The following is a 14454-nucleotide window of genomic DNA, read 5'->3' on the forward strand; positions in this document are numbered from 1 at the left end:
GGTCTTCTTTGGGAATAGTTGTGCAAATCACCTCTTTCAACTGGAGAGCCTCACAGCAGCATGCTCAGAAAGCCAACTGGCATTGCTGAGTGTCCGGAGACACCCGGACCCTGGGACCAGGCGGACAAAGAGCATGCTCCATCCAGCTGACCACTCACTCACTCTGGGGCCAGGCAACAGAGAGAGAGCTCCATCCAGCTGACCACTCACCCTGGGACCAGGCGACAGAGAGCACCTCCATCCAGCTGACCACTCACAGGACCGTGGATGGAACCTGCACCTGGCGGTCCATGCGGGGACGTTAGCCCTGGAGGCAAAACACGGCCTGTTCTCCTTCCAGTGCTTCCATCCCTAGAACCCTTCTTCCCTGCCCCTGTGACTGCCTGTTGCTCCAGGACTCTGCCCTCACCTGCAAGCGATTCCATCACTTCCCAAGGTTACACCGTCACCATGACCATGGTTCCTCGTTCATCTCTCCCCTGACCTTTCCTCCAGGAGTCGCACCTCCAGTGCCTGCTGGGCTCTCCCATCGGCACGCCCCACAGGAACCCCAAGCCTCCATGTGAAGTTGGGCCCCAGTGCCTTCCCTCTGACCTGTGCCTCCTTCCCTATTGGCTCTGCCTAGCGCTGGTGCCACCAGCCACAGAGCGCCAGGGCGGGTCGCCTCTCGCACCAGCTCCCACGCTGCTTCTCCTTGCCCGACTCTGGCTGCTCCCTAAGTGACCTCTAACATAAGGCCCGTCTGGTTGGTTAGAAAACGGACTGTCACTGGGTGGTCTGTGTCAGGTAGAAATATACAAGGAATGTATCGATGGCAATGGAACGCATGCAAGAGCCAGATTCCCTGCCCATGGATCACCTGGAAATGCCCTTGAGGAACCGTTCCAAAGAGCAAACACTCCAAAGTGCACACTAATTTGACTTCATTTTAATGTTTGACATTGAAAGGCCTGTTAGATTTGAATGATCGATTCAGCCACCCCATGGGTCTCCCTGGGACCCCTGGCTCCTGGGCTGGGCATGAGGCTGCCCTCGGAGACAGACATGCAGGTGAAGCGGCCAAACCTAATTGGGGGGGCGACGCGGGGGGGAGGGGAGGCGGGGGGTGGAGCCCATTTGGATATTTGGAAATTCAACTGTCGGCTTCTAAATTGATGGCCCAGTTTTAGACAGGAATTTAAATCTGTGCATGGCACGGCCCAGGCCTTCGGAATGAGGAGACCTCGTTACAGAAACTGACCATAGCAGCCCTGCCGACGCCCCAAACACCCCTGAGACTGTGAGTCAGACCCTGGTTACAACCACTTTTCAAACCCCGAAGTTCCTCGGGCATTTCCAGCAGCATCACGTCCGAAACACAGCACACCTAAACGTGCAGGTGGGTGTGGGGACAATTTCTCCTAACTCCTGACTTCCGCGGCCACCCACAAGACCCTCCCAACATCCTTTTTGAAAAAAAATTCAATTGCTCTGCAAAGAGAAAACCAATTGTCTTCGTGTGTGGACAAATTGTAAATGAGCTTTTAGAAATCCATCCTCCTCAAACAGTATTATTGGAACAAAGCCATAAGGAGAGGAACTGCACTTTTATTTAATATATGTTTACTGATTTCAGAGAGGAAGGGAGAGGGAGAGGGAGAGAGAAACATCAATGATGAGAGAGAATCATGGACCAGCTGCCTCCTGCATGCCCCACACTGGGGATTGAGCCCGCAACCCAGGCATGTTCCCTGACCGGGAATTGAACCGTGATCTCCTGGTTCATAGGTCGACGCTCAACCTTGAGCCACACCGGCCCATGACTCAGAGCTTTGTTCCAACAGCAGTTCTTGATCTGATCAATAATAAGAGGAAGTTCCCAAACCACATAGCCTGCGGCTGCTGCCTTCACAACCAGGCCTGGAAGGCGCGGGCCTCAGAAGTAGTTTCAGGGTCAGGCTCCTCCAGGGCAGCAGCTGAGGACCTGGCTGCCCAGGTGACAGCCTCCCCCCCGCCCCCCGCCCCAGCTCTCCAGCAACTGGGGAGGGCCCTGCTGGTGATGAGATTGGGGAGCACATGGTAGATGAATTAGGACAAGCAGCATGGACTCACGAACACACACCACTGACATGGAAGAGGCGGCAACAAACCAGTGGAAGTGCAGACAGAAACGCCAGCCGCGACGCTCATTCTCCAGCGTCAGGCGCTAGACGAGCGCTCACAGCTGCCGACCGAGCAGGAGCACATCTGGCAGTGTTAGTCAGTGACACAGCATCTTCCTGTGTGGATCACACTTCTGGTTTGAACTATATTTGAAAAACAATCCCTCAGAATAGCTTTTTAGATTCATTGACCAGAGAGTGAAGGCACAGTGGTGCAGTGGGATTGGACACGAGGAAACCGCTATGTCTTTCCTTCTTGACCCCATGTTAACTGTTTAAAGGTGGTTCTGTCCACATAGCACTGGGGTGGAGACAGGCGGGTGGACTGACCTGGGAAACACCTCGTCCAGCACGTAGTAACTGCGATCCAACCAGGGCAGCTCTTCACCCCCCCGTGACGCCTTCTTTGTCTCCACTGTGAGGACAGCACAGCACAGCTCTGAGGCTGCTGTGGAGGTGCAACCAGCTCACCTGTACAGCACCCCAGCCACGAGCCAGCCACCTGGGCAGCACCCCAGCCATGAGCCAGTCACCTGGGCAGCACCCCAGCCACGGGCCAGTCACCTGTACAGCACCCCAGCCACGAGCCAGCCACCTGGGCAGCACCCCAGCCACGGGCCAGTCCCCTGGGCAGCACCCCAGCCACGGGCCAGTCACCTGGGCAGCACCCCAGCCACGGACCAGCCACCTGGGCAGCACCCCAGCCACGGGCCAGCCACCTGGGCAGCACCCCAGCCACGGGCCAGCCACCTGGGCAGCACCCCAGCCACGAGCCAGTCACCTGTACAGCACCCCAGCCACGGGCCAGTCACCTGTACAGCACCCCAGCCACAGGCCAGCCACCTGGGCAGCACCCCAGCCACGAGCCAGCCACCTGGGCAGCACCCCAGCCACGGGCCAGCCACCTGGGCAGCACCCCAGCCACGAGCCAGCCACCTGGGCAGCACCCCAGCCACGAGCCAGCCACCTGGGCAGCACCCCAGCCACGGGCCAGCCACCTGGGCAGCACCCCAGCCACGGGCCAGCCACCTGGGCAGCACCCCAGCCACGAGCCAGTCACCTGGGCAGCATCCCAGCCACGGGCCAGCCACCTGGGCAGCACCCCAGCCACGAGCCAGCCACCTGGGCAGCACCCCAGCCACGGGCCAGTCACCTGGGCAGCACCCCAGCCACGGGCCAGTTACCTGGGCAGCACCCCAGCCACGAGCCAGTCACCTGGGCAGCACCCCAGCCACGGGCCAGCCACCTGGGCAGCACCCCAGCCACGGGCCAGTCACCCGGGCAGCACCCCACGGGCCAGCCACCTGGGCAGCACCCCAGCCACGGGCCAGCCACCTGGGCAGAACCAGCACCACGCCAGCACCCAATGCTGCCCCCACGCTCAGTGTAAACACAGTAACTGCTGCTTTTCACTCTTACGCCTGCAGAATCCTGAGCTGAACTCTTGTTCCCAATGAAGAGCTTTTCTAGTTACATCGCTCAGCTTCTTGGACAGAACATAACTTAATCAAACGAGGGTGATTTAGGACTCTTCCCCATTAGGGGAGCTCCATTTCACTTCCGTGGTGTGCCTGTCACCACTGCTCACAGGTATCCCCACACGGAGCCAGGATTCCTGCTCACGTTGTGGGGGGTGGGGGGACGAGTGATCAGGGGATGATCTGGGCACAGGATGTGTCATTGGAATAGGAATTTCTTAGGTTTTACAAGTGTGTCTGTTTGCTCAGCTGCTCTCTGAGGTTAAGAATGAAGTCATGCCTTTGAAACTAAATGAAGAGACTCAGTGTGTCTGTGGGTGAGTGGGGGCAGTGATGTGTGGGGATGGTGGCGGCTGGATTAGCCTCTGCCCTGAAGAGCTGAGGAATCCAATCCAAAACCTGGCGCCACCCCTCCCACAGCCCCTCCCACGGCTGCGCTGCCTCAGAGCTGAGTCTGGTGGCATGCGCCTTGTGAACATTCAGTTAACGCCCCTCACATGCAGTTTTCAGAACTGGCTGAAATTGTGAAAGGAATGGGCCATGTACACAAGGCCTTTCGTAGTCTCTACTGCAAATCACAGGCTACAGGAAGGTGCTGCCCTCTCTGATCCTCAAAACACAGACACAAAACTCCCATAAGAGAATCGCATACATGTCCGTCATTGCCCTCCGCCAAGTGTTTCATTGTTCATGGGGTCTCCCTGGGAGACCAAGCTCCCCTCCACACCACAGGGGCAAACTCTGCAACGGAAATTCCACTCCAGCATCAGATTGGCTCAAAATGACCCAACCACCACAGGCAGCCCGCCTGGTGGTGACCCTGGGGGCATGTCTGTCCTCCTAAATCCCAAACGTTCCTGCCTTCAGGAGCGGGTAGGGGAGAAGCCACAGGTGCCACTTGCTCATCCTCCCTGCCACACTTGGGGCACAGTACTTCTGCCAGCACCTGCAGGACCCAGACAGGCCAACAGCCAGCCTGATGGGCTGACCCGCATTCCTTCCTCAGACTTACAACAGTCATCCCACCTGACCTGTCATGGGCACACACCCATGTGGCTACAGCCATGTCTGAGGACAGACACAGGAAGAATCTATGAGGACACACTGTGGTCACGGCCCTATCCTCTCACTGAGGGGGCACAGAATGGTCCCACAGGCCACAGATGAAGTCTATTCATTGGCTGTTTAAATATGAGTTTGATTGACGTTATGTACACAAATGAGGACATGGGAGGAGGGTCATGTTAAGTGGCATAGACAATTATTAAATACTAGAGGCCCAGTGCATGAATTCGTGCACTGGTGGGGTTCCTCAGCCTGGCCTGCACCCTCTTGCAATCCAGGACCCCTCAAGGGATGTCATACTGCCAGTTTCGGCCTGATCCCCACAGGCCAGGACAAGGGACCCCACTGGTGCACGAATCCATGCACCAGGCCTCTAGTATGCATATAAGATCTTTGGTTAATCTCTTCCTGGCCCCCTCCCCCTTCCCTCTGAGATTCATCAGTCTGTTCCATGTTTCCATGCCTGTGCATTGAGCGTCTGCCCCCTGGTGGTCAGTGTGCATCATAGCTACTGGTCAAACGGTTGGACACTTAGCATATTAGCCTTTTATATATATAGATTTTATATATAGAGAGATATTTTGTGCAGTTCATGACAACAGCACAAACATCGCAAATCCATGCACAGACCTGGTCCTCTGAATGTGACCGACTTCGGAGACACTGAAGTGACTCCCTGTGTCCACTCCATGGGAAACACTACACAGCCATGCCAGTGGGGCCCACCTCACACAGGACTGACTGACCGTGAGGAAATGACAGCCAATATTTCTACAGATTTTAATGAGCAAACGGGGATCGGCTCCAAGAGTTCAAAAGATATCTTTCTGTTTCTAAAATATATTCCTAGTGATTTCAGAGAGGAAGGGAGAGGGAGAGAAAGAGAGAGCCATCAATGATGAGAGAGAAACATTGATCAGCTGCCTCCTGCACACCCCACACTGAGATGGAGCCTACAACCTGGGCATTGTGCCCTGACTGGGAATTGAACCATGACTTCCTGGTTCATAGGTTGATGCTCAACCACAGAGCCACATCAGTTCGAATGGCATCTCTAAACTACTGATGCCAAGTGTCTGTATGTGTCCTGGATTTTTATTTTCCTTCCTGATTTTTATTGTAAATGTGTGTCTTTCTCTTTATTGCCATCACTCCTCCCCAGGCAATGGTGATAATGAGGCAGTAGCATCCTGCTGAATTCAGGTCAAACATCTAGAACCTGAGAAAAGGAATTTGGGGGACAAGCATTAACCTGAAGAGAACTAGAATTTTGGCACAGAAAATACCAGGTTTCTCATATATAACTGCTACACGGTTTTGATTTTTAAAAACATTTCACTGTTGTTTTTAAGGTAGAATACCCTCACCCTCAATTGGCCACAAAGAAACATTTATGATTAAAAATGTTGTTAAAGATCATCAGGATGGTGAATTTTTACATTAAAATGTGTATAAAAAGGCACAGTATTTGATGAAACACTTGCTAGTATTTGGTGAAACATTTTAGAATGGTCCACCTTTCCTTTTAACTCCTGCAAACTTCCCAAATCAACCCAGATCCTGACACTGATTTGTTTCCATAGTTTTACTTCTAACACCCCCCGTCTCAGCCCCCACTTCTCATTAACCTGCGCACTCTCTGAAGAGCCGTGGCTGTAACTGCCCTTATTTTATGGAACGGAAGTCCAAGGCAGCCGGAGGTTACGTGACTGACGGAGCCACTCTGCTGCCAGTGACACGGCAGTCCCCATGCGGAAACCTGTGGACAGACCCGCAGGGGGAAGGAGGAGGAGGTCATGAGCTTCACACTAAGGATCTGAAGGTCCAACAAACTGGAAAGTCGGCAGCATAGAGCCGCACCTGAGACCCTGAGGTTAGCGACCACTGGGAAGCCACGTTCCTGGGGTGAGTGTGCGCAGCTCCCGTGTGCGTGCCCTAAGGACGCAGCCCTGGCCTGTCCCATCGCCATCTCCCCAGGTAAAGGCCGAGGTTAATCTGCAGTTTATTTATTTGTTTATATGTTTTTATTGGTTTTAGAGAGAGGGAAAGGGAGGGGGAGAGAGATAGAAACAACATTGATGAGAGAGAATCATGGATTGGCCGCCTCCTGCATGCCCCACACTGGGGATCGAGCCTGCAACCCGGGCATGTGCCCTGACTGGAAATCCAACGCTGACCTCCTGGTTCATAGGTCGACGCTCAACCGCTGAGCCACACGGTCCAGGCCTATTTGGTTTATGTCAAACAGCGTCTGTCTAGACGCCTTGTAAACCTGCAGGCCTGTGTACTGGAATTTACTATTGACCAGAGGAATAATTTGTACATATGAATACACAGGGGTCAGGATTTCACAGATAGCACGAGTGACTAGGGAGGTATGTGCTCTGAATCCCCCAAACAAGATGACCCCAAACCTCAGCCTGGGCCTGACAAGGCTCAAAAACAGGACAAGTTGGGGAGAGCTCAACCACGTGGCTGACGACTGAGCCATACCCAGGTCCGCCCCGGTCTCCTTGCTTTCCTGAAACTTGTAGGAACACGGCAGATGCTGCCCCTAGACACTGGTTCCCCTTCCTTCACCTTGTCTGGGGCTCAGGCCACTGCTGGCCTACTGGTCGGGCTAAATGTCCTAACAGAACCACACTGACCTCTCCCCATCTCCTGGCTCCTGTGGAATTTACATTTGGCCATGCACAGCCATACTTAAACACTTTTATCACTGGTAAGTATTATGTAATATCATAATATTCTCAGGATTGCTCACTACTTTTACTTTTGGCCAGAAATGTCTGCTCAGCCAGATTACAAACTCTACGGAGGTCTGGGCCATGGATGTCCAGGCCAACGAGGCCACACCAGCCTATACGGAGCCACGCATCCAGCAAACCTGCCCAGACCCATTGCATTAATGGAGCTCCCCTCTGTGCGAGGAGAAAACACAATTAAACGCAGTAAATAAGCTCATTCTTAGACATTGAAGCTCATTAAGCAAATGTTAAAGATTAAGGTCTTTGTCTTAATGGGAACAAACACAAATTAGCAGGTAGAAGAAGGTGGTTGTCTGTGAGTGAACAGGGAAACACGAATAAAACCAGGTCTGACAACTCGGTGGAAGCTCAGCCTCTAGAGTGACCTGTGTCATTAACCAGAACATGTTTTATTGTCTCCTTTTAAAAAACGGACCCTCCCTAGCTCTGGCCAGTGTGGCTCAGTGGTTGAGTGCTGTCCCATGTGCCCGTCAGGGCACACGCCCAGGTTGCAAGCTTGATCCCCAGTAGGGGGCGTGCAGGAGGCAGCTGATCAATGTTTCTCTCTCTCTCACCACTGATGTTTCTCTCTCCCTAAATCAATAAAAACATGTATTTTTTAAATGGACCCTCCTTAAATGGTTGGCAGGTATTAATGAACTTGAAAGGACAGGAATACCTATCCTATTTACTTAGTCTCGAGTTCATGCATTTTTTCCTATCAAAAGATTTTCTCATTTGATAGTAATCCCAAGGGTGCCCTCCCCGGTGATGGGAATGAGGTGGTCAGCGTATTCGCTGCTGTGAGTCCGTCCGCACCCGCAGAGACACACAGACGGTGGCTCTGCTTCTGCACCAGCGGGGCCTGGACAGACCACAGGCAGGAGCGAGAGCTGCCAGCATATGTAATTCGTTTAACAATAAAGATTTTTTTTAAGCTGTCAGTGTATTTATACCTTAGTCTGCTCCAAGTCAGGGCACAAGAGTAGCCAACACAGATTAAAAACCTTAATTCTAGCCCTAGCCCGTTTGACTCAATGGATAGAGCATTGGCCTGTGGACTGAAGGGTCCTGTGTTCGAGTCCAGTCAAGGGCACATGCCCAGGTTGCAGGCTCCATCCCCAGTGTGGGGCATGCAGGAGGCAGCCAATCAATGATTCTCTCTCATCATTGATGTTCTATCTCTCTCCCTCTCCCTTTCTCTCTGAAATCAATAAAAATATATATTTTTTAAAAACACCTTAATTTGCCTAAAGTGAGTTCAGCAATGATAACCTATCAGTTTAATTCCCCTACATCCATAATAGGATGGAACAAAATTTAAAAAGGTAATTATAGAGTCTATCTATTCTTTGAAGAAGTAACTAACATTTTAAAATGTTTAAAATAAAAAATTTTAGTCTTACTTTCTAATATTTAGGTGGTATGACAATTAAAAAGTGGATAAAATGCTCAAACTTTAAAGTTAAATGTGAAAGTATTGAAATTATATTTCTTTTTCTTTTCAGCCTAATTATTTTTTAAAGAAATGTGACAAACAGTTATATTAATGTACCAGGAGCCATTATCCTAATATATAAAAAGCCAGGGGCTGTCATGAGTGAAACAACCATATGGACGACTGAACAGCAGGCTGCGTGGGGCGACCAGGCCGGAAGGGGGGTTAGTGAGGGATGACCAAACTACTGAAGAGCAGGCTGCGTGGGGTGACCAGGCCTGCAGGGGGTAGTTGGGGGCAACCAGGCTGGTGGGGGGGGGCAGTTGGGGGCGACCAGGCCAGCAAGGGGGCAGTTGGGGGCAACCAGGCCAGTGGGGGGGGGCAGTGAGGGGCGACCAGGCCAGCAGGGGGGGCAGTTAGGGGTGACCAGGCCAGTGGGGAAGCAGTTGGGGGCGACCAGGCCAGCAGGGGTGTAGTTGGGGGCAACCAGACCAGCAGGGGGGGCAGTAAGGGGTGACCAGGTCGGCAGAGGGGGCAATAATGGACAACCAGGCTGGCAAGGGGACAGTTAGGGGTGACCAGGCCAGCAGGTAGAGGCAGTGAGGGGTGATCAGGTTGGCAGGGGGGCAGTTAGGGGCAATCAGGCAGACAGGCAAGTGAGCAGTTAGGAGCCAGCGATCCTGGATTGTGAGAGGGATGTCCGACAGGCAGTTGAACATCCCCCGAGCGGTCCTGGATTGGAGAGGTGCAGGCTGGGCTGAGGGACACCACCCCCCATGCACGAATTTCATGCACCGGGCCTCTAGTAAAAAATACTTTTAAAAAAACAACACTATAAAGACTCTCCTTCTACAGGGTTTATTCCAATAGATATTTCCATATAAGGGAGTAGTAACAACACCTAAAACGTATTGCCATCAACTACATATTGAATACTACTCCAGGAATTTTACACATGCTATTTCTCTTCCTCACAAGATGCCAAAAGGCATGTACAAGGAAGTATTCACACCTTACAGGTGAGGACCTGGGTCAGAGAAATTAACTGATATGCTCCCCACATTATAATAATTATAATACATTATTATAATATTAAAATATTAGCCATAATATTATAGGATAAGCCAAGATTGAAATTCAGTGTGTCTTGACAAGCGGGTAAGTGTAGACATGAGTGTGTGTGTGCATGTGTGTGTGTGTGTGTGTGTGTGTGTGTGTGTTTGTGTTCCTTTCAGGTGAAATTACTTTGAACACGCAAATGTCACTGAATTATAATAATTGCCTCTGATTGTACACAAACACACACGCACTCAAAACCTGCCATTGTTTTCATTTTGACTGCATCTCAGAAAAAAATTTATTCCTAAAATAAACATGTTTGAGAAAATGAGGCTGAAAAGCATCCCGGTCTGACATAAGCGCTCTGCCCCCTGTGAGCCCTCTGTCCTCCCGCGGCTTCAGTCCTGTCTCCTGTGTGGCTCAGCTCAGGCTGCAGAGGCACCTGGCCCTGGCCATCTGTGAGAAGAAGAGCATTTTGAGATGATTCTGTGAACGCAGCCAAGAAATGCCTGCCTCCTTTTTGCCCCTTGCTCCCTCTCTCTCTTTGTTTTCCTTGTTTTAAAGTGTTGATCAATCAGCTGACACTATGCAAATTCCCTGAGGGTGAGGGTGGGGCAGAACCTTGGGTACAAAAGCACACCCTGGCCCTGCCGCCCACCATCCTGTGTTTCCTCAGATCACATCGCTGTCCTCACATGTTATTAACATGTTCGTACGTGGGCAGGCTTATTTTTGCCAACTGACAGGGCACCATAGGACACAGGGATCTTTGAAACACTAGAGGTTTCTCGTTAGTGGATGTTCGGTTATGAGACGGGCACCGGAGGCCAACAGCTGTGGAGCACAATGCAGGGTCCACACCGTCAAGACCGAAAAGGGCTGTCTAATTCACTCTAATTTCCTCTCGGCTCGAGGGAAAGCCAGGCCACCCTCCTGGCACCATGCGCATCAGAATCATATCTTACCCTGCCCCTGCTGCAGCTCGGGGAGGAAAGGGATTTTAGGCAAATTTATTGAAAAGGCATCTTTACAGGAGGGGCTCAGAGCCAGAGGTCGCAGGGCTCGAGGAGTCGGCCCCAGACAGAGGCGGGCTGGCGAGTGTGCACCTCCGGGCCTCTCCTCTCGCGGCTTCCTCTCCATGAAGATGAGGGTGTGGGAACACACCTGAGTACAAAAGCCCCACACCCCTCCCACCTCCCACACCCCTTTAACGGTTCATCTGGATCTGAGACATCGACCACGCCCATGTCTGGGAAAGCGGTGAAGGAGTGGAGCAAAGCAAAGCAACACCCCACCCCACGCTGGGGTCCCCGTGTCTCCTGCCACAGCCTTCCCTCCGGGAAGAATGCAGCGGGTGCCACACCAAGGCGCCTGCTGGCTCGCCATCTCAAGATCCTCGCTGAGCAAACACATCTGCCCATCTTCCTCGCGCTTCACAGTGCACCGTGCTTGTCCTTCCCTTTAAAGTCCCTCGTTCTAACAACAAAATGACTCTCTCTGTGCCCAGCAGCGCCGGACGCATCACTCCCTGGTCACCACCTCCATAATGCGCGCTGGCGCCGGACACACCTTGTTGTTCACCCATGGCTCCCATCAGGGTCCACAGAGACCCCAGGCTCCTCTCCCAGCTCAGAAAGCAGCCGCCTGCACCTGCCCCTTGAGAAAGCAGCACTGCCTGCCATCGGCCACAGCTGCTCAGAGCCTCCCCGGTTCCTACAGCCACAGCCATCTGCTCTCTCTCACACACATACACACACACACACACACACACACACACACACACACACACACACTCCTACATGCAGGCACCCACACCCTGGCCATGTACCTTTTTGGGTCTTTTTCTCCTCTGACTACTGCCATTGAACTTCTCACCACTGTTGCTTTTCTGAGCTGCATCCTCATTGATCATTGTGAACAGTCGGTAGAACAAACAGCTCTGCCATGCAGCCTGCCGCCTGCACCGCCGGGAGCGAGTGTGCAAGCACTGGAGCGAGCAAGGGGGTGGGGAGGGGGTTCGGAGGCGTGCGCAGTGACGTTGCCATGGCAGCAGCTGCCACAACTGTTTATCTGACTGCACGGTTAAAACCAATTCCGCCAATTATCACCCAGCCCAATACAATGCAGGAAGCCTTAAAAAGAGAATGCCAGGGACGCAAATGATTGAGGGACTCAGCTGTTTGCTTTCTGACACACTTTCCATTCAATCAGCTCTCATTCCACACATAGACCATCTCAAACACCTGCACACAGATCTGCTCACAGACCTGCTCACAGACCTGCTCACAGACCTGCACACAGACCTGCTCACAGACCTGCTCACAGACCTGCACACAGACCTGCTCACAGACCTGCACACAGACCTGCTCACAGACCTGCACACAGACCTGCTCACAGACCTGCACACAGACCTGCTCATAGACCTGCACACAGAATGTACACACAGACCTGCACACAGACCTGCTCACAGACCTGCACACAGACCTGCTCACAGACCTGCACACAGACCTGCTCATAGACCTGCACACAGAATGTACACACAGACCTGCACACAGACCTGCTCACAGACCTGCACACAGACCTGCTCACAGACCTGCACACAGACCTGCTCATAGACCTGCTCACAGACCTGCTCACAGACCTGCTCACAGACCTGCACACAGACCTGCTCACAGAATGTACACACAGACCTGCACACAGACCTGCACACAGAATGTGCACACAGACCTGCTCACAGACCTGCACACAGACCTGCACACAGACCTGCTCACAGACCTGCACACAGACCTGCTCACAGACCTGCACACAGACCTGCTCACAGACCTGCTCACAGACCTGCACACAGACCTGCTCACAGACCTGCACACAGACCTGCTCATAGACCTGCTCACAGACCTGCACACAGAATGTACACACAGACCTGCTCACAGACCTGCACACAGACCTGCTCACAGAATGTACACACAGACCTGCTCACAGACCTGCACACAGAATGTACACACAGACCTGCTCACAGACCTGCTCACAGACCTGCTCACAGACCTGCACACAGACCTGCTCACAGACCTGCACACAGACCTGCACACAGACCTGCACACAGAATGTGCACACAGACCTGCTCACAGACCCGCACACAGACCTGCTCACAGACCTGCTCACAGACCTGCTCACAGACCTGCACACAGACCTGCTCACAGACCTGCACACAGACCTGCTCACAGACCTGCACACAGACCTGCTCACAGACCTGCTCACAGACCTGCTCACAGACCTGCACACAGACCTGCTCACAGACCTGCACACAGACCTGCTCACAGACCTGCTCACAGACCTGCACACAGACCTGCTCACAGACCTGCACACAGACCTGCTCACAGACCTGCACACAGACCTGCACACAGACCTGCTCACAGAATGTGCACACAGACCTGCTCACAGACCCGCACACAGACCTGCTCACAGACCTGCACACAGAATGTGCACACAGACCTGCTCACAGACCTGCACACAGACCTACACACAGACCTGCTCACAGACCTGCTCACAGAATGTACACACAGACCTGCTCACAGACCTGCACACAGACCTGCACACAGACCTGCACAAAGAATGTACACACAGACCTGCTCACAGAATGTGCACACAGAATGTACACACAGACCTGCTCACAGAATGTACACACAGACCTGCTCACAGACCTGCACACAGACCTGCTCACAGACCTGCTCACAGACCTGCACACAGACCTGCACAAAGAATGTACACACAGACCTGCTCACAGACCTGCACACAGACCTGCACAAAGAATGTACACACAGACCTGCTCACAGACCTGCACACAGACCTGCACACAGACCTGCTCACAGACCTGCACACAGACCTGCTCACAGACCTGCACACGGAATGTACACACAGACCTGCTCACAGAATGTGCACATACACCTGCGCAGACTTGCACACATTCCCACCCTCAGGCCTGCATGTAATGTTCTTCCTACAGGTACATAAACCAGAACAGACACAATGCCTCAGGAGAAACTAACATTCCTGAACATGCCCTGAACCTGAAGAGACCCCATCCGTCTGTCACCTCGCGCACTGTCCATTCTCCAGCCCTGGGAGGAGGGGCACGAGAAGAAGGCTGGCCGAGGGGAGGCCCCCGCCTCGTCCCCACGGAAGCCTGGTCCCCACGAAGAGGAAAGAGGCCTCCAGGGAAATAGTTGAAATCCATTTTGTTTCACCAACAAGAGAACAAGACCAGAAATGAGAGGCTGTCCCAGGGTCCCAGGCTACTTGGGGGCAGAGGGAGGCCAGGCCAGGGCCTGTGCCCCTCGCTGGGCAGCTGTGATCCGGAGTGACCTTGCCACGGCTGCTTAAAAGTCCTAGGTCAGATCTCATCTACTGCCACTGGAGGCAGGGAGCCTTCAGCTCTTGAGCGAGAAGTTGGGCCCCTGGCCCCACACCCCCCAGGAGGGCTGGGAAGGAGGCCCCCACTTCTCCTGGAAACAGGGTGTGTCCAGTGCTCA

The 14454-nt window shown here is 53.1% G+C and overlaps 1 protein-coding gene across 14 annotated transcripts in view; it reads right to left on the reverse strand.

Moving 5' to 3' along the window:
* ANK2 (ankyrin 2) overlaps nucleotides 1-14454 on the reverse strand; it is a 376998-nt gene that overhangs the window by 221255 nt on the left and 141289 nt on the right. For 9 of the 14 annotated variants that reach the window (XM_080676471.1, XM_080676464.1, XM_080676479.1 and 6 more), the window contains exon 1: nucleotides 11757-11896. The exons of the other annotated variants lie outside the window; for them this stretch is intronic. In XM_080676471.1, coding sequence (XP_080532597.1) covers nucleotides 11757-11840 — 84 coding nt within the window. In that variant the 5' untranslated portion in view covers nucleotides 11841-11896. Of the gene's footprint in view, nucleotides 1-11756; nucleotides 11897-14454 lie in introns of those variants that run through there. 14 annotated transcript variants of the gene reach the window in all.

This window comes from Plecotus auritus, assembly GCF_963455305.1.
Source record: "Plecotus auritus genome assembly, chromosome: 6".
Taxonomy (NCBI): Eukaryota; Metazoa; Chordata; class Mammalia; order Chiroptera; family Vespertilionidae; genus Plecotus; species Plecotus auritus.